This window comes from Coturnix japonica, chromosome 1, assembly GCF_001577835.2.
Source record: "Coturnix japonica isolate 7356 chromosome 1, Coturnix japonica 2.1, whole genome shotgun sequence".
Classification (NCBI taxonomy): domain Eukaryota; kingdom Metazoa; phylum Chordata; class Aves; order Galliformes; family Phasianidae; genus Coturnix; species Coturnix japonica.
Genome location: NC_029516.1, coordinates 97,364,969 through 97,385,903, shown reverse-complemented (window position 1 = coordinate 97,385,903; position 20,935 = coordinate 97,364,969). Strand labels below are relative to the sequence as shown.

Sequence of the window (20,935 nt, the reverse complement as noted above, 5' to 3'; positions counted from 1 at the left end):
CAGTATCTCTCAAGTTCCAATAAAAGATACTGTTCAGGGTATTTCAAACTAGTTTTGAAATTGTGCTTAGAAATTCAGCAACCAGAATACTTAGTATTTAGTCCTTAAGATTTGAAAAAGTAGCTTTTTAGGAAAACACTGCAGTAATCCCATTGTGTGGAGCACTGGAACTAGAGACTAAAAAGCACTAGAAACCAAATGAAAGACATGCTTGTGATTTTTAAATAAGAACTATTTTTCCGCCTCTACACCTCTCCCCTACTGACTCACCCAACACTTGGGACTTGAGCACTTCAGATGTTTTTGGTTTTAGCTACATGTTTCAGTTCATCTTAGGCCAGCTACTCTCCATTACCATCCATTACACTGCAGTTACCTTAGGTTATCTGCACTCACCTGTCTGATGCATTGTTTAGTCCCTTTTGATAGGAAGCCTATCTTGCACATCCAAAGCCCAGTGCCCTTGTTCTCTCATAGAAGAGGGCACTCTTTCCTCTCACTAACCCAACTTCATCCTAGTGCCTATTCATGGCTTTGCTGAAACAAGCAGCTTCTTCATAGAGATGGTAAAGGCAAAGCAGCATGTTAGATAGCAGTGTTAGCCACATGACTTGCTGAATGAGTCTGGATCAGAAACACTAGTTCACTAAATCCAGTCTTTTCTTTGTGGGATAGTATTACTACATCTATTAAAACACCCTCATAAAGCACTACCCTTCCTTAATATCATGCAGGTCAATGGATTCAGCTTGGAAAGGGCCACTGATTCACTTGGAAAGAGCCTACTAACTCTTGACAAGATTAAAAAGCTTGTTACACTGAGTTGTCCTACTTTCAGGGATATAGGCCTGATCAGTGCTTGCTTGGGCATTTCTGAACTGCATCTTCTCTGGGGATGACATAACACACCTGAAATCCTCACAAATACCTCTACATCAGGGCACACAGCTTGCCAGGCTTCCTGCAGCTCTTTAATCTTCCCCAATTTTATTACAGTCACATTGTGCTGTGACACAACACACAGCCCTCCCCATTCAGGTGCACAGCAGCATACAGCCTTTGAGTTTAAATCATTAGAACTTGAACATTTGGCTCCCATTGTTGTGGCTTAAATCAGCAGATGGCTTAAGCACCAAACAGCCTTTCACTTATTCCCCTAGCCCCCAAGTGGAATGAGGGAGAGACTCAGGAAAAAAAAAATATATAGAACTCATTGGTTGAGATAAAATCTAATAAGACAGAAAAGGAAGAGAAATAACAGTAATTAAAATAAATACATATTTTAAAAGATATAAACAAAACAAGCAACACAGTGCAATCACTCACCACCGAGCAATGCCCACTCAGCCAACTTCCTAGTTTTATGGTTTTGCATGATGTTATATGAGAAGGCTGAGGGGTGACCTCGTTGCGGCCTATCAGTACCTGAAGACAGACCACAGGCAGGAGGGGAGTCAACTCTTCACAAGGGTAGATGGTGTCAGGACAAGGGAAAATTGTTTTAAGTTGATGGAAGAAAGAATTAAGTTGGATGCCAGGGAAGTTCTTTACTCTGATTGTGGTGAGGCACTGGCACAGGCTGTCCAGAGAAGTTGTGGATGCCCCATCCCTGGAGGTGTTCAAAGCCAGGTTGGATGGGGCCCTAGGCAGCCTGGTCTAGTATTAGATACAGAGATTGGTGGCCTTGCATGCAGCATGGGGGTTGGAGGCTGATGATCCTTGAGGTTCCTTCCAACACAAGCCATTCTCTGATTCTAATGACATGAAATATCCCTTCAGCCAGTTTAGGTCACAGCTGCCCTGGTTCTGTCTCTTTCCAACTCATTGTGCACCCATTGGCTCCTCACAGCACTGCTCAGCAAGACCTAAAACATTGGTGTTTTATCAACACTGTTTTTCTCCTATAGTCAAAACACAGCATCATACTAGATGCAATGAAGAAAACGGATTCTGCTCCAACTGAAACCATGACACCCATTTAACTGTTTATTCTACAGTAGCTTCCCTAGTGTTGCTGGCAGTACTGGGTAACTGGAATCAAATGAGCTAGCTGAAGAGCAGAAAATAAAGCTGGTGACAAAATAGCTTAAACCTTCTGCCAGGCCCTTGGACATCAGGACCCTGTTTGTGACACTAAATACTCATCTGTACGCATCCTGCCATAGCTAGAACTCCCTCTCCACACATTAGGGAATCTCAGAATCACCAAGGTTAGAAAAGACCTCCAAGACCATCCAACCATGCACATATTCAAACAAACCATGTCCCCCAGCACAGCATCTAAATGCTTCTTGAACACCTCCAGGGCTGGTGATGCCACCACCTCCCTGGGTAGTATGTTCCAGTGCCTAATTACTCTTTCAGAGAAGACGTTTTTCCTAACGTTCAACCTTAATTTCCCTGGGACAACTTAAGACCATTCCCTCTAGCTAGTTTAATGGGAGAAGATAATGACTCCCACCTTACTGTAACATCACTTCAGGAAGTCATAGAAAGCATTAATGTCTCCCTTGAGCCTCCTCTACCCAGACTAAACAATCCCAGTTCCCTCAGCTCCTCCCCATCAGACTTGCACTCCAGACCCCTCACAGCTTCATTGTCCCTCTCCAGACATGCTCCAGGGCCTCAATGCCTTTCTCATAGTAAGAGGCACAAAACTGAACACAGTACTTGAGGTACAGCCTCACCAGAACTGAGTACAGAAGGACAATCACCTTCCTGCTCCTGCTGACTGCACTATTTCTGATACAAGCCAGGATGCCACTGGCCTTCTTGGCCACCTAGGCACACTGCTGGCTCATGTTCAGCCAGTGTCAACCAAAGAACCTGCAGATCTCACACATAATGAGCAAGCACAACACTCACTAGTCTCTAATCTGGTTATTTCTAAAGTTTGAAGTCAGAAGGACACCACCTTTAACAGCTTCCCTCCCCACTCCCTCTTCATGTCTTACAATCAGCTTCAACAAAAGTGGTCTATCATCATTCAGTCCACCTTCACCATTCTTACAGTATAAGGTACATCTCTGTTCTGGGTCACATTTCACACACTGCATACTAAGGCGATAAGGTAAGAAAATTCAATGTCTCTAAAATACTACTTTTCTCTTTAAGAGGAGAGAGAACGCAGCTGTAAATAATATTCAAGGCATGTAGGCAATCTTCACTTCTCTGACTGAACTTGTGCTTCTTCCTCCAAGTTTCATGTTGCTCATAAATAAGGGTATGTACCACTTGGTACGAATTGATCAAGTGAGAAAATAGCAGCTGAAGACCTGGCCAATGCAATACTTATTCCATACATTCTTTTGTATGGAAGGAGGGAAGAGATGTGGAGAGCAAGGATAAACTGGGTTACTCCTCCCCTAATCCTGTCATTAAAAGCGAGTTTCACAATTACAGCTCTTCTGTAGTTGCCTGCTCTGAGCCTGTTCCAAAGACTGTCATTTCTTTTCCTAAGAAGAGACTAGTAGCCTATCTGTCCCCTCTATCTGTTTCCATAAGAGAAAGAAAGAACGACCGTCATTATTAAAAGTAGATGGAAAAGTAAAGGGATAAAGAATGTTAGCTATGATTTCCCCTAGTTTCTATTTATTTGGCATGCCTATTTTTGTTAAACTAGTGTCTAAACAACTGAGGAAAAAGAAACAGAACACCTTTTCTTAGAAAAAGAGAGGCTGTTATTCATCTTTATTAAAGGATCATATGCCTCACGAAGAATAAAGTGTTGCATAGCCCTGTGGCTTTAAGGCTCTGCTGTAACTGACAGGATGAAGAAAGGCATAGCTTTCCTCTGATGCACACAGCCTTCTCTCAGCCCTTTTCAACCAAGCAATGAGAGTCTCATGATTTACATACCCAGTGTCTAGGGTATGTATTACAAGTTCTGTTGTACTATTGTTACAAAAAGAAAAAACACAAACACTGACATATTTTCCAAGTCTATGAAATAAGCAGTAATACATAACAGCAAACACTGACCCATACACCTTATTTCATCACAAGCATGATCAAATCAGCATAGAAATGGAGGAAAGATGATCCTCTTCAGCTTGATGATACATTAGAAATGCAGGGACATTTGATTAAAAAATTACATGCCTTTGAAGCCTGAAATGATATTCTTTTAATCTTCATATTGAAGTGCTGGATGCAGTTTTCTTGCTTTACAGCTACAGAGGTTTGCATTTGAAGTTACCCTCTTATAAGGAAAGAATATTATCTGAAGCTGACTGTCCCCTGCTAGAACATTCTTTTAATCTGTTAGCATTCTACACACTGCAAGAAAACAAGCTTCTCTCTAAACTGTACCACCTTCACCAAACTAAGGAGATTAGCTTCCAACCTCATTCTTAAGTGCTGTTTGAGAAGATGCCTGAATCCACTGGTGGAAGAGTGGTAAATCTAAAATAGAACTTGTTCTCCTTCCTTCTCTTTTGAGAAGCAATTTACTACACAGCCATTAAGTATATTTGAGTTAAAAACATATATGTTCACACACCTTTAAGTCCTGCCCCTATCCTACAACAGCTGCACAGTTTCTCCCTCCAGTCTGCCACATTCTTGTTGCACTTCAGATCTGTGCAGCTGTGTACCTATTGTGGGTATAACCTCAGTGAAACTGGTAGTTTAAAAGTTGAGGATCACTGCAGCATCTGGGGGAAAAAAGCACTGTCAATGTCCCATCCCCTCATCCTACTGCAAAAGGTCTGCTTGCTAAGACACCACCTTTGTGCCTAAGACACCAGCACTTGTGTCTGAAGTTCCATTCTTGGCCACAGTCCTCTTTTTCTGTAACAGCCTCCTAACTAGGGTATTTAAGTGATGGAAATACATCCCTGGTTCTTCTTTAACCTGTAAGGAACCAGACACCCTATGTTGCTCTAGCAGACTGGAAACATGGCCACACCAAGAGGTACTACTTGCCTTGGAGACAGTCACAGTAGATTGCCTTGGTTATAAGGCATCTCCTCCCACTCCAAGGACCAGTGAAGCTCAAATTTCAGGACAAGCCTTTGACCCCTATGTCAGGCATATCACATTTCTAGTGAAGACAACATCTTTTCCAATGCAACTGTTGTGTAACCATCTGAAAGTAGTCTGAGGTCCAAAATGCACAAATTAAGTACTCTGGGCTACAGTTGGGAGCTGCTTGGCATTCCCCACAAGATTTGAGCTGATGAGCCAGAAATACCCTGCACATCCCCATTACAGGCAACACAATCATGTACCCTTCATGATTCTCCCAGAGATGGGCACAATACAGCAGCCAAATTCAAGAGCCATAAGGCAACAGGAAGGAGCTTGCTGCAACCCAAGAGAGAAACAACAGCTGGAGTTCTTTGTATTCCCAGCCCAGCTAAGAGACCTAAGCATCCTACAGTCAGACTCCAAGAGTAAGACTGATCCCTAACAACAGCCAGAGCCATTCAACACAGAAGGAAAGAGCGGCAATAACTGTCATAAAGATATTCATATATAGTTAAAAATACTTCTTGCAAACCTTTATGCCAGAGGAATACTGTCTAAGCACGACCTTACTAACTTGACATGTCAAATAGTTACTCCACAGAATAAGCTGTGAACCAGACATCGAAGATGACTTTCCCCAGTTCATCCTAGGTGACCAGAGATCTTTAATGGAAGAACAGCTGCATCTGCCTCAGACGCTGTATGACAGCAGCTAACTCTGAACAGCTTAGCCATTCTCTCCATGCTCATTAAAGATGAAGGAATAAACCTACAGACCTAGAGAAAAGGCTCCTCAATTACTTGAGAACAGATTTCCAAAGTTACTTCAACACCTAAAAGCTTATTTCAGTACATAATGAACCACCTCCAGCTAAAATCAAGAAGCATCTAGCAATGAATACATTTGGACACTTCCATGATCCAACTAGGTAAACCCTTATACCTTAAGTTCCCTGTTCCAGGGCCAGATCTTCACCAAGCAATCAAAGCACCTTAAATACATTTTAAGACTAATTTCAGATGAAGACTTTCTGCACAGTTCTCTCCTCACTGAAAAAGTTAGCTGCACGAAAATAAAGGAGTACTGTAGTCAGATTTATGGCCGATTTCTCTTCAGACTTCTCCATCAGGACAGCAATAATCAGAAACTAAGTTAATTTTGTTTTAGACAGTAAAATAAGAAGCCACACAAAAAGTCCCAACAAATAACTTCCAAATGATCTGAAAGCTCTTTTCAGAGGTTGCTACAACTGCATTTTAAGTTCCACTCAAATACTAGCAATTATTAACATAAGCTAAAACCTTTCAGCCATCCCAACACCATTTTGAGATAATCTTTCCAGGGCTCTACATGAGCCTTTTTTAATCACTGTCCTCAGATTCTCTGTCAGATTAGGACAAAGAAAATAAAAAAAAAAAAAAAAATCAGTTACAGCATTACAACTGAAATCCACCGAGACCCCCATCCAAACAGAGCAAACAGATGTTTAAGGAGCTTTCTAATCCCTTTTGCCCTTGCTTTTAAGCAGCCTTCTGAACTGGAGTGGTTTGAGTTGGTCCAGTTGCTCCCACCTGTCTTTCGGAAGAAGAATATTCTTTTGACTGTCGGCTTTCATTCATTGTAGCTGTGGGTGATAAATGCTCCAGTATTATCTGTTGAATGACAGCAGGACTGAAGGCATTGATTGCACTGCTAAGCAACGTAGAAAGACAGCATTTCTAGCTCTGAAGGTGTGCTAGAAATACTGCTCTGTGAGGCACCAGGAAATTTATTATGAATAAAGAACCCCTGTGGTGATATTAAAAGTGATCTTAATGTTCATCAGGACACACCATGCACAAAGCAAGCAATATGATTTAAACTATGAAAGTGGAATTACTGAGCAAGTACAACCTGGCACAAGAATATAACCTGCGAGTGCCTTGCACATCTGCAGTTTGTATGGCAGGGTCATTCAACCATTCCTCCTCACCAGACAATTTCTCCCTAAACACTACCCTAAAGGAGCAGGCAGTGTGGGGGGCAAAGGTGTAGCTTCTGTAAAAGACTACAGCTCAGACTCTGCCCAGTGAATTCAAATGCAGGCAGCAGCAAGGAGAGGTCACAGAAGGCATGGTGCAAGTATGCTCGGGCTGTCAGATCTCCACAAGCAGCAGGAAAGCACAGGGAAGCTTCCCTCTGCTTTTCCCACTTGCTTGACCCACAAACCAAAACATAAGCTTCTCCTCACAACTCTGTCTCAGGTCCTTACCTCAAGTCTTTTACCTAAGAGAGCACCAAAGCATAACAGTTGCACAACAGCTAGTCAGAACTGATACTGTGCTTTCTGTGTTGCTAAGACAGGAATAGCCATTTGTTAGAGAAGCAGCAGGTCTTCTATAACAGGAAAGAGACTCCAGAAATAGGTGGTAGGTAAGGTGTAATTACAGATACCACTACTCATCCCCATGGGAAAGTGCAATGAAGAATTCAGGATGCTGCCAGCTGACTCTGGCTGGCACTTGCCTGACTGTCAAGGAGTCATCCTGGCCAAGTACACACCTAAGAGAAAAACACTACTTTGCCCCCAGAACGCTTCTACTAAAACAGCCTATTCATTTACAAGCAGGCAGTGATCCTTCCAGGCTATGGAACTATCCACATTCTTTCCCTTAAATACTGACCTGGGAAGGATAATTATGAAGCTCACATTAGCATCAGACTACAGAGATGTCATTTTTTCCATGAGCTCCCACATCTGGCTTCTGCACAATCTGTTCTACAGTGATTGTGCAGGGAAAAAAAGCACTGTAAAGACCTTTGAAGTCCGGTTTTCAACCCCCCAATCTCTCCACCAAAGCACACGGTTGAAGCAAGGCAACACCTCTCACTTTGAAAGAGCACACACACACCTGTAGAGACTCATTAAAAAAGCAGCTTTGCAAAAGCTACGAGCTTCATACCCCACATACAGCCAACAAACAACCCAGCCCCATCCAAATCACCCCTGCCTCCCCCAGCTGAGCTTAGGAAAGCAAACACCACACTCAACGCTCGGCGCCTCCCGCACCCTCAGACCCCTCTTCCCATCCACATACTTTCCAAAGAGCACCAGCAGTTCCCCCTCCCCTCCCAATGCCCGCTCCCATTCACCCACCTCGCTCATGTCTCCCGGCAGCCCCGCACACACACACCCGCCCGCACCCCTCACGGCAACACCCGCCCGACACCGCACGCCCGCCGCCCCGCGCAGCCCTTTAAGAAGCGGCGCCCCGCGCCCGGCCCGCCCAGCGGTAGCCAATGAGAGCCCTCGGCCTCGCCGAGCCCCCGCGATACACATCTGAGGAGCCTTAGCGCCCTCTGGCGGGCGGTTGTGGAACTACCTTTGGCCTTGCCTGTGGGAGGAAGATCTTTCAGCCTGGGGTCTGAGAGTGGATTTCTCCACCCATTTCAGGCCCTGAAAATGCCTCAGTCCCAAGGGTCACCAATGTCATGGCTACTGTGTCACCCACCGTAGCTCTATCACTAGGCCATACTTCAGACAGCATGAATCTCACTACGCTTTCTCTTACAACATACAGTGTTTCTCTGTCAGGCATCTTTCCTGGAGGGATGGAAAAGGGTGCTCTCGCTCATTGGCTTGACAAAAATTACAAGATAATAAAATGGGATTTTGGAAATGATGCAGTTATCCTCCAGCATCCATCTTCTGATGGAGCACAATGCCTGTATTTGGCAATACACGTTTAGATGCTCTGACTCATGTATCTGTGAAGAAATACAGGTTCAATTTGCTCTGAGAATGCACTTAACTCCCTCAAATTTCTCTCAAATCAATTAAAAAAACACAAAAGTTAAAGTAGCACTTTGGAAAGCCCAAGAAGATTGACAGCCTTTCCACACCCTGCAGCAGCCTCTTCGTCAAAATCCACATCCAGTGCTCGTCTCAGTGAAGGGATTTTGCACTGCCTTCATGGAAGGCCCCTTTGCCTTTGCCTCATTGCAGCCTTCCTGTACTACAGGGGAACCTACAAGCAGGAATGGGAGGGACTTTTTACTGGGGTAGATAGTGATAGGATGAGGTGGAGTGGGAGTGAGTATCCAGACTAAAAATGGTGAAGTTCAGCCCCTAAAGCAGCTTTGAGTTATGTGACAACATTTTCCAGGGAGAGGCAGTCATCGGTACATTAATATCTGTATTCTGACTAGAATACCATTGGTCTGTGAGCTTAAGGGGTTAATTCTCACCGAAGGGCTCACAAATGTGACAGAGACAGCTGAAAGAAAACATTTTCAGCTTTCACTGGTGCTGCTAAGAACCCTGCTGGTTGCAGGAGAATAAGGCTGGATCTGACATTCTCTTGCTGCTTACTTCAGTGGGAAAAGAAACATGCTGTGAGCATGGCACAGTCTGTAGTTTGTAACACGCCCAAACAGAATCAGCTACCTTTCCCATCATATACTTGCTCATCCAGTCCTGTGAGAGCCCAGCAAGGAGTAGTATGACAGTGAGGCGGGCCATGCTCATACACCAGCACATGTCCTTCCCGGGTACAGCTGCTGCCAGCAGCAGTTGCCAGCTACCCAGCTGGGTGGCAAGAAGCACATGTTCATTTTGAAAGTGCATGAAGAACGTGTGCTGGTGAGGTATGATATAAAAACAGATTTCTGTCTGAGAGCTCGTCTCTCTCATCATCAAAATATATGCGTCATATCCAGGTAGAAAATCTCACTGCTGCAATTCAGGCTGTACTCCACAAAGCTTGTTGACAGAGAAGGCTCTTTGCACTAGACTCAGTGGGGGAACATATAATGTTTTTATTTTCTGGTCTGCCTTAAGGATTTTATAGCCTCCAAGAGAGACACTCCACAGAGCATGCTGAGCTGCACCTAGGGAAGCCCAGAGGTACAACGGGCCTCATCACCCAGACAGTGGGGGCTGTCCCACAGTCCCAGTTCAGGACCTGGGAGCAGGGACAATGAGAGCCGGTGTCTTGAGAAATCAGCTGTCTATATTAGCTAGAAGCATAGCATCACAGAATCAGAGTATCTTGAGTTGGAAGCAAATTGCAAAGATCACTGAGTCCAACCACACAGAAACACCCAAAATTCACACCCCGTGTCTCACTGTCCTTGAACTCCAGCACTGGGGGCCATGCCCACAGCCCTGTGCATCCCCTTCCATGCCCACTGCCCTGTGGTGCACCCCTTTTCCCTGACCCCCAGCTGCCCCTCCCCTGGCACAGCTCCATGCTGTCCCCTTGGGCCCTGTCGATGTCCCTGCGAGGAGCTGCAGACGCCATCAGGCTTCCCCTCAGCTCCTCTGCTCTAGGCTGAGCACATCCAGGGGCTCCAGCTGCTCCTCACACACCTTGCCCTCAGAGCCTTCCCCATCTTCATGGTAGAAAACATGGAGGAGAATGGGAGACACTCACTTCTCAGGGTGCTATGTTAAATGGGCTTTATTCTAAGGGTCTTAGATTAAAGATTCCTCTAGTATTTGTGTTCTATCATTTATGCTATGTGATGGCACGAGCTTTTGATTTTGAGGTACCCCTTTGCTGAAAGCCTTTACAGCCTCTGGTAATACTTTACCTTACAGGTACACCACAGTTCAGCTTTTACTTAAGTGAACAGTTAAGCAGTGACACTTCTAAATAGAGAAAATGTTCTAAGCTATTCTATTTTCAAGAGTTGTTATATTCTGAAAATTGACTATTAAAATACCACCTTCTTGTTCATCATGTCTGCACTTGCTATGCATTCAATCTTGTCTGCTGGCATATGACTACAATTTCACTGCTTCTTACTCCCACTTACCTGAAAGAATTAACATGGAGAAGAGCATCTGAGTTGGCTTTTGAAGTAGAACTGCTCACAGGCTTCCAAGGAGTTTCACCTGTGCAGGAAGACCAATAACAGCTCTTCTCTGCAAGTGCGAGCAAAGCCTAATTGGAGATTTATATGTTGCATATACATGACAAAATCTAATTGTACTGTCAGTCATGGTCACTAGCAGTAACAGTAACTGTGCAGTCTTGCTTCACTTTAAATCCTACCATTTAAAGTGTCTTGGAAATGGGCTGGTTTTATTAAAGTATGGCTAACTGCAGAAGTTAGAAGAACTGCTCCAGAAGACACAGAAAGCACAGGGGAAGGTAGGCTGACATATTTTCAGTCAAAATTTGATCCAAATTAAATCAAACCCCCCCAAAAAAAATAAAAATGAACATATGACTGTGCCTTGAAAGGTATTCTACATTCCACTGGTGCTAGAATAGATTTGCATTTTGATTGTGACTGCAGAAATTGAAGTTTCCAAGGACTTGAGATCAGTGTACTGATGTGAAGCCTGTGCCTCCTTTTTGCTCTATGAATTTCTAAAGAGGTAGAACAATTTTACACAAACTTTGTGACAAAGAAGCGTGTGTTGCAGCTTAAATCAAGGATGTTGATTTCAAATTGTAAGGTTTTGTTTCAGAAAGATGTGTACATATGAATACTGGAAAGCAGAATGGGATCTAGAACATGACCTTCATTACAGAGAATGTGCTGTAATTATAGGCTTTGGTCTTCTTGATAGCAGTAGATCTAACAAGCATAGATCTGCACTCTGTGACTGGCCACTCATACAGATCAGCTAATTTGCTAAATAACTGAAAATGTAGAAAAAAAGATCAGTTTCCTCAGCCTTAATTCCCAATAGTACATATTTTTACCTTGTAATTAAGAAGCTAATGGCTGTATGTAGTTAAGGAACAAAGCACCTCTGAAAATCTTTGCCCTAAGGCCTGTATTATAATCTAACTTGTGTTCTCATACAAGAGCTAGGAGCCAGTGGTTTCAACAAAATCTTACCACTGTCTGTGTCACAAAAATATATCAAGTATAGCTTTGAAACTTTGAGACATTCATCCAGGGATCTGAATGATATGACTTACTCTACAGTGTGAGTAATCTTCTATCCTGAAAAACAAAACACAACCAAAACAGACATTAAAACTATACATATACCCAAATGCAAGTGTGAATTTTTCAGTCAAGCCAAAGAATTTTGAGGAATATAATTCATAGACATGTCTTGAGCTTTGGTGGAAAGAAAGCTTGTCTCAGCTAAAGTTAAATTCCCTAAATGTTACAAGGCCCAAAGAGTGCTGTGGGTTTTGACTTTTTGATTGGCTTTTGATTTGCGGAGAGGATATTAAAATGTGTAGTACCCAGGTATTATTTGGCACTCGCCCATGGCAGTTAACTTTTTAATTAAATGGTAAAAAGACATGTTAATTATCAGTTAACAATTTTCAATCTCTTTACAGACAAAGGAATTAATGTGATTAAAAAGATCCACAACAGTTATAGCTTGCGGTGTGTAGAGAGAAATAAGTTTAAACGTACTCCTTCCTTTACTTCAATGACTTTGGAGAAATTAAGGTTAAGGACAAACTCTCCATTCTCATCATCTTTTCTGTGCCCTTTAGATTAAAAAAGCAAAGAAAAAAATCAAATCCTCTGCCCCAAAATTCTCAGTGGTGTTTTGCAGATGTGAAGAGTTTAATTCCAGTACAAGCTGAGATCATTTGGTTCTGCATACCTATAACATATACATATAGCACACATAGCATACATGCACATAGGTATATATATGTGTATATATGTACATGCATGTATTTTTATAGTATATGTCAGGATTAATTAAGATATCTAGGAGAATCTCATTGGCTCTTGACTCTAGCACAGGAGCCAGAGTTCAGGCATCCTTTTCCCCCCTGTGTACTACCTGAGTCCTTATTCTGCACAGACAATGTCTCGGGAAGGCTCCCAGCTTCAGAGGAGCTGAAGTACTTTGCAAAGATAACATCACTGCTAGTACTCACTGCTGCTTGAAGCTCAGTGGTCAGTCTTCTCTCCTTCAGCTACAGAAATCTAGTTTGACCCAAAATGACGGATATTGCTGCCAGACCCCTTTGTGCACCACCCAGTGCTGCTACAGTGACTGCTGAATCTAGTGGATTTCTTGTTCTCTGCAGAAGCATAGTGCTGAAGTTCAGAAGGATTTTTGTCCTGTTTGCTTTTCTTCTTTAGACAGAGCAAAGGCTTCAAAACAACCTCTGATCTTTGTGCTGCAGCACTTTCAAGCTTTGTCAAACTCTTTACAGGAAAAAGTAAAAAGTCAAGGCATCCAAACCCTTTCCATCTGCCCTAGAAACCTTTTAGAGTTACATTGCTAGTAAATACACGTAACGTATTCCAGTAAAAGAAAGTTAAGGTCATCATGTCAAGTGATCTATAATTGGCAGCTGCCAGAATAAAGATCCCAATGTAAATGTATTCCAACTCTGATATCACCTCATACAAATACACAGAGTTTCTTATTTTTTTCAGAAGGCAGTAGCCTGCCTTTGCCATGCAGGGTGGACCCAACTGAAGTGTGAATCAAGACTACATAGTCGTCTGTACAGGGAAAAGCTTATTGACATCTGAACTTACAGAAAGGAAGGTCAATAAAAGGAAGAAGAATTTGTCCCCGTTGCGTCTTTATTAGTATAACAACTTTCTCCATAACATCTTTACTGATATATTTAGAACCAACATCTGAAGTTTTGAGGTTCTCAATCTCTGTTTTTGGGGCCCTCTACCCTTATGTACCGGATTTAGAAATTGATAAAGTTAAAATTAACATTATCTAAAAGCTGGATATGGACTTGATTAAGAGTTCTCTCCTAGGCATATTTCCTACTTTCTGCTTATCCATGAAATTAGATCCATTCCACATATCAAGGTAAGAATATTTAGTTACCATTCAGTAACTGAGCTAGTCAAATAATAGGTAAGGTCATCAGTTTTTGACTTTAGAGCCATGAAGTATGACAGTAGACCAAGACAGACTGTGCTGGTTTCTAGAAATTTAGTAATGGCATACTCAGAGTTCCAAACCCAGGAATTTTAACATAGCCTGTTCTGTGCCACTGAGTTAAATCTCTCCTTTGCTGAGAGCAGTATGAAGCATGTAAAAGGAAAGATGACATAAGTTATGAAAGAGGAAAGCGGCTATGCCTGTTCACTGTGTAAAGATTTAGCCTCATATGTAGATATAGCTAATTTGACTGGAACTTCTAAAATGAAATTATTTGGGGATTTTATTCATTTGTTTTTCGGCTGCTTGTTGTCATTGTTCACTTGGAAATGGAGACGACAAATAAAGCAACCACCAGCTGACCTATAGAGGAATGAATGCTTCTCACAAAAAGCATCTCACTTTTATAAGTTAAGAAATGTTTAGATCTGCTTCCTTCATCTTTTTTCTATAATGCCTATGTTACCAATAATAATGCGTATTTCAGCCATTTCCAATGGACTAATGGTGACATTTCAGTTGAATGGCTGATGACTTTTCTGAAGGCCTTGTCCACCTGCTATTCTTGCTAGAAAGTACTCACTCTGACCCTGTATCTCTAATTGAGGTGTTATTATATAAAGGTTCTTGTAAAGGTCAACATAACTCTAAAATAGATCCATGAACACAAAAGCTAAGTGGTTCTCTGCCTTGACTCACTACAGTGCTGTTTTATGCAGCACAGAGTTTTCCTCGGTGGCATTTCCAAAGCACAGTAAGTAGAACAAAAGTAAGCTTGGAGGGGCTGGTCTCTTGGGTATCTCTCTGTGAACTATGAAACAACAGCTTTCCCTGAAGGTATTTCAGGACACCAGTGGCCACCTCGGTTTGTGTCCCAGAAGAGTGTCTCTGCTTTTTTCCTCCTCCTTTAAATTTCTAGTTAGTTGGGGGAAAAGAAGGTATCCAGGCTATTTTGCTTTCCCACTGTGCATATCCCCCTAGGTAGGAACTGGCGCAGAAACTCCTCCTTAAAAAAGATGACAGTCTTCCACAGATGTCAATGGGAGGTAGCGTGAACAAAGCCAAGCCATGGGATCCCCCATTTGCAGCTTCATGGACTGGCTAACTAGCAGGGTGCAGCTTCTACTCACTTAGTTTCTTATCCTCCCTCTTTAAAATGCAAGGTAGGTCACATGTAGCTTGTTCAACACTTGCTGCTGCACAGAAATTAAAAATAGCTGCCTCGTGTTACTTAGTACTAGAAAAAAGCACCCTTAGATTTAATGCATTCTTTTGTAGTTGGTCCCTGTGCTGTGCAGCTCTAGTGCAATGAAGTTTAGAAAGATCTGGCATTTACCTGGGGACACTTTGATTTGACTAAGATAAAATTCTAGTGCCTCGTTGTCCCCAAATAACCAGAAAAAAACAATATTTTAAGACAATTTGAAGCAGGTTAGTGGACTTTGCAGGGTATAAGAGTGCTGGCTGCGGCCCATAAAGACAAGCTCTGATCCCAGCTGTAAAATTCAATAATAGTGCTGTGTGTGTTTACATTCTTTTCAGGCATTTTGTTTGTATGAATAATTAGTAGATTCATTTATATAAATTACCAGAAGGAGCTTGTGAAGGTCAGTGGAATCCAAACTCGGGATCTCTTAAATATTTAGTTTATCATCTCTGTATTTAAAGCTTCATAAGCTGAAACTTTAATGGTGTTATGCAACTGAAAGCAATGCGCTCACCTGATATTGAGGAAGGGCATTAAATAACATCCCTCTTTTCTAGGAAAGGCCAAAAACTTGCTAACTGCTTTTACAGAGGGCATTACCATTTTGGTGAGTATGGCTCTACCTTGCTTTTTGCTTCAAAGGGATTCATGGAAGTGCCTCTCAAAGGTGTTCCCCTAGGGGCCACAGCACTTTTGGGGTTTTAACACATGCCCAAGTTGTCTGAGAGGCAGAAAACCTTCAAATCCAGGCCCCAAGTGCAAGGGCTCATGCTGAACATGTCTTAGTTGGTGGGAAAACCCTGCTGGTGCTGCTTAGCTTGCAGATTGACTCAGTGCCTTTAATGAATCCTGAAGCCTCACCTCTTAATTGGGTTTCTTGCTCATTCTTGAGAGCTCCGCTTGGTGAGACGCTGATCAGAACAAGGCGTGAGAAGCAAGTGAAAATGTATTTTATACATATCCCCAAGGTCCTGAGTGATACCCCCTAATATCTCATTAAGCAGGATGTTTAATTGTGCTCTTGGTTCTGCATCCATAAACAGTTTGCTACTTATCTGCTTAGACCACATTTAAATCCTGTATTAAAAAGCAGTGATAAACACTATTACTACCCTGTGCACTGTATATCAGCAATATATGGGGTTCAGTTATGATTCACAGAACTAGAAAACAAGTCCTGCATGACTGACCCCAGGGAAAGTTGTTAGCAGAATACACCAGAATCTTGTCTCAGTTACTCCAGAGGATCTTTGGGCTTAGTGTGAGCAAAATGGTTTCAAATGAGTGAGGCTGGCTTGATTTACAGCAGCAAAGACATGGGAGTCAGCTTCTGTCTGCTTTCTGCTGTTGAAATGTGCCTTTCTTCCCTCACTCTCCCTCCCCTGTTCACCTTCTTCCTGCAGTCCTGAACAGAGTGGGAAGTGTTTGGGGCTGTCACCAGAACCTTGGGCAGAATATGCTTCTTGTTAGTTTCAATTAACATCATGCAAAAGAAAAAAAAAAAAAAAAAGATGAACAATTAGGTAAATATGCCAAGTTGAGCCTATTTCCATATTAGATGTTCATTCCCCTTGTTCCATTTTAGACATTTCTAATTTCAAGAGGTACATGACTGGTGCCTAGAGAACAAAGTAACCATTATGTTCTTTTTGGTTTTGTGTTATAAATTGTCTTGGCCATGAAACGCATTCAGAAATATACCTGACTGATGAGAATGGCTCTGATCTGTGCAATGAAATGCCAGTTCTAACCCAGGAGTAAAGAATCTTGAATTGAGCTGATGAAATTGAAAGCATCGTAATGGATTTGTTACTGAAATTGTTGATTACACTAATTCACCGTTTTGTACGATCTCTAAGCCGTCATGAAGTCCTCTTGCTCCTTTACAGGATAAAAAAACAGCAACCCTCTATTAGCAATTATATTCATTTGGTAACTGTCGGAGAAGCAGAAAAGGAAGCAAGAGGAGCAAACAGTGCACTGAACCTGTGTGGTCTCCAGCATAACATCAGCTCAGGCTGTACAAGCTGAATGCTATACACTCTGCATCTATGGTAGGGGAAACGACGTAGCTACAGCTCAGCACTTGCATGTAAATAGCTGCAATTATAGGCTATTTAGACGTTGTTTAGAACTGATGTAGTCAGTGACCCATGAGCATGTCTGAGAGCAGCAGACTAAACACAGGGCATGGAGGTGGTGCGCTCTGTCACTTTGGCCAGTAAGCAGCAATAGAGGGCACAAAGGACAGAAGTGTCTGCACAGCATATCTGATACAGCAGCAAAGTTATCCATTAAGAACAGAGTTACTTTAGTCACCTACTGTCAGTAACCATTGCTCATGGCTCTTCTTATTGTAGAGCTTCATCACTGGCTTCCTAATCACCCACCTAACTTTAATTGCTTATACCTCTGCCCTGTTAAAGGCATTGAAATGAAGGAAACTTAGGCTTTGTAACCAATTAGCAAGAGAAGAAAGGAAAACTCCTTGAGTCTGGTGAATGATTTTCCCAGGATGTGTTAGAAAGTCTTCATCGATTATTGCTGATTGGGTTCACTGCAATAATTGAAGGGCACCTGAAATGCAGGGCAAAATCTGCCAGCAGTTTGACTGCTGATGCTAAGGGGATGCGGATGCCTGTCTTTGTTGTTCGCACAGTGCCATGTGGCTGTCACAGTGGTTTGCAGCCAGCTGAGGAACATGGGCACCCAGTCTGAGGCACGTGATTCCTAATTAAACGTGTAACTCTGTGAGACATGGCACCAAACTGCGAGCAGAGACAAAGAAAAGAAAAATCTGCAAATAAGGTGGGGTGCTGGGAAAGAGAGGTCTCTGACAGGAGCAGTTTTCTTCAGGTATCTGTTTAGAGGCAGCACCATGCGGTGATGGGAGTGAGCGGCTATACTGACATGCACAGGCTGCTTGGTGAGCATGGATTAATGCAGACAATATCCTGTCTCCGTGAGCACGTGACAGACTGTTCACACACTGAGACAGTGAGTAACTACCCAGCTTCTCTGTCTGGGGAAACCCATAAGGCTGATTTGGATACAGCTTTGGGCAGCCTGATATAGTGATTTAGTGGTTGGCAGCCCTGCCCACAGAAAGGGCTTGGAACTGGATAATCTTTGAGGTCCCTTCCAACCCAGGCCATTCTCTGATTTCAAGCAGGAGGCACAGCCTCACCACCCTTTCAGTGCAGTTGGGCTAACCTCATGATGATTACTGGCTTCAGCAGTCGTACCCAGCTGAGAGGACTGGAACTGAGGAGATCAATAATACAGAGGATCTGGCCCAAGGTCAGAGCAGCCACTGGGCCTTTCATGAGGAGAAGCTAATGAGATGGAGGCAGAGCAAATATAGATCTGGTTGGCTTCTCTAATTAAAACATCTCTGTATTGTTTTCCCTGGATTTTGGCATTCTTTCCCCAAAACAAAAACAGAGTGTTTTGCTGGAACATGATTTGAGAAAAGCACTTAAGGTAATCTCTTATTTGGGAGAGTAATCATATCACAGTAGCAAATAAACAATATAAATATAATCTGTGTGACGTGAGTTCTGCTGTGAGAGCTAATGCCAAAAGCCTATCTGAACTGAAAATGAATATTCTATTGTATAGCCTCTGTGCCTGCAGGTATCCACTCTCATTTAAATGAATATCAGTACTGATCTGGTGTAAATGATCAGTGGTTTCAAGCATCACATAAAGAAGCTGTTAGCGACCCACATCTCCCAAAGAGTGGAGGGCAGGGGGAGGGAGGGCTGTGGGAAATCTCCAGGGCAGAAGGACAACTCTGTTTGGAGCTGTAGACTGCCACAATGCACAGCATTCCTATCACATTCCATCTTTATGACCATGCAGCTAATTTTCCATCATCGTGAGGTTTGATGCAGCAGATGTGCTGGTGTAGGCATGGCTTAGTTTCTCACACCATCAATAACATTTTATTTAATTTCCTCTTTAGTGGCATTTTGTTTACATGTGGGGTTAGTATTCATAGAATGGTTTGGGCTGGAAGGGAGCTCAAAGCCCACCCTGCACCAATCCCTGCCATGGGCAGGGCTGCCCCCCACCAGCTCAGGCTGCCCAGGGCCCCATCCAACCTGGCCTTGGGTGCCTCCACGGATGGGGCACCACAGCTTCTCTGGGCAGTTGTGCCAGCGCCTCACCACCTTCTCAGTGAAATTATTGTGTTCTTTCTTTAAGTGGTTACATGTAAATACCTTGGGTTTGGAGGGGCTGAGCATGTGGGCAGCTATCTCAGACTCTTTTATGCGCTCAGCTTTTTTCATCACCGTGGTGAGTTTAAGAGATGAGTGACTGGCTGTCTTTTACTGTTAAGGTGCAAATCATCCCCTTAGTTACATCTTCGCTTTTTCCCCAGTAGCAGTTTAGAAAGGTCAGCTTAAATTTGCATAGTGTCCTTCTGACATCCCAGGGAGTGGGATGATTGAAGCAGGCAAGCGTCAGTATGAGTGTGTGGGCAGGTCAAAGTGTGCAGGTAGAGGTTGTGTGCTTTATTGGATCAGCTGGCATTGCTGGAAATGTTAAACAAATCTTCTGACATGCAAGTCCTTTCTCAGGTCTGAAATAGAAGCAGCAATTTGCAAAGCTAAATACAAGCTGAGAACAAATGCTCAGATGTTAATTGGATATGTATCAATTAGCCCTTTGTTTAAAGAAAAGATATTCCGAGTAGAAAAAAATAAGGATGGTAAAAAGAGAGGAAAGTGAGAGACAAAGGAAGTTTAAAAAGTTCAACAAAGCTATTTATCACATGGGGGGAAAAGAGACAGCTAGTTCATAGCCCGGGGAACAAGAATGGTTCATGGTGAGTAGGAGGAGAGATTAATCATGACAGTCACATTTACTGAGAGCATATACCTCCATATCAGGGGCTTTATGAATTCCTGGTCTCAACCTTTTCTTTAGCAGGGGCTTTTGGAGTCTGATCTGGAGAAGAGTACTAAGATGCAAAGGTATTCATGAGAAGCGTTCCCATATTGGCAACTGGGTTTCTCTTTCAGTTATAGGCTGGCCATACAGGACAATTCAGGAGCATATAGATTGCTTAATTGTATTTATGTAGCTACTGTGAGGCTACTGGATTAATTTTACTGTATTTCGGAGAATACAGATGTGGGGTTTTAGGAAGATCTGGGAGGGAGAGCTAGAGAGTAGGCCCTACTTTGGATGGATGGGGGACTAAGATATCAGCAACACTTCCAGGGTACCATGCTCTGGTTTCAGAGGAGCTTCTGCTAAGGAGTCTTGTAGGAAGCTGTTTCCTTCCTGTTTCATGGAGGATACTTTTGAAGAAAGACATAGTAAGGCTGGTTGACTGGTAAGCAAGGAGTACCTTCCTATGCCATTGGGAATCCCCACATACTAGATGGAAAGTAGTCTACTGTAGGTTAGCAACAGTACATATTATGTATACTACCGAGCAAATATCAAAAATAGCAATTCTATTCAATCTGATCAGTATGAAACCAAGTGTTTAGCCAACACTGTGAGTACCCTTTGCTAAGAGTGTATCTGTTGAGTCTGCTTAGCCCACATCAGATGCTTTCTTGCTAGAAAAAGAAAGCTTCATGCAGAGTCAGTGTTATTTTTAAATAGCTTTCTCTTCAGGTAGCCTGAGTTCTCTCTGAAATATAAAACTGTAGGCACAACTTTAGAAAACCTCATTGCAGAATGAAGTACTGGTTATCTCCGGTGTATTTTTTCCCATATACACATGGAATTCGATTCAGAACACTATGTATGGGAACATGGAAGGGTTGTATATAATCAAACTGCATGGTCTGTAAGCAATAAAAAAAAAAAAAAATAGATACTTCTAGATTACTAAAATGTCCCCCAAGTTGTAATTATAAATCAACATGCAAGTGTACAGAAGATTGGTGTCTCCATAAAG

At 42.6% G+C, this 20,935-nt stretch overlaps 1 protein-coding gene across 2 annotated transcripts in view; it reads right to left on the bottom strand.

Annotated features, from left to right (window-relative positions):
* PCP4 (Purkinje cell protein 4) overlaps nucleotides 1-8,203 on the bottom strand; it is a 52,067-nt gene extending 43,864 nt beyond the window's left edge. Inside the window, exon 1 of one of the 2 annotated variants that reach the window (XM_015882850.2) lies at nucleotides 8,109-8,203. In XM_015882850.2, the coding sequence (XP_015738336.1) occupies nucleotides 8,109-8,117 (9 nt within the window). In that variant the 5' untranslated portion in view covers nucleotides 8,118-8,203. Of the gene's footprint in view, nucleotides 1-6,543; nucleotides 6,607-8,108 lie in introns of those variants that run through there. The other variant, XM_015882844.1, reaches the window with a different exon arrangement.
* Nucleotides 8,204-20,935: the final 12,732 nt, after the last annotated feature.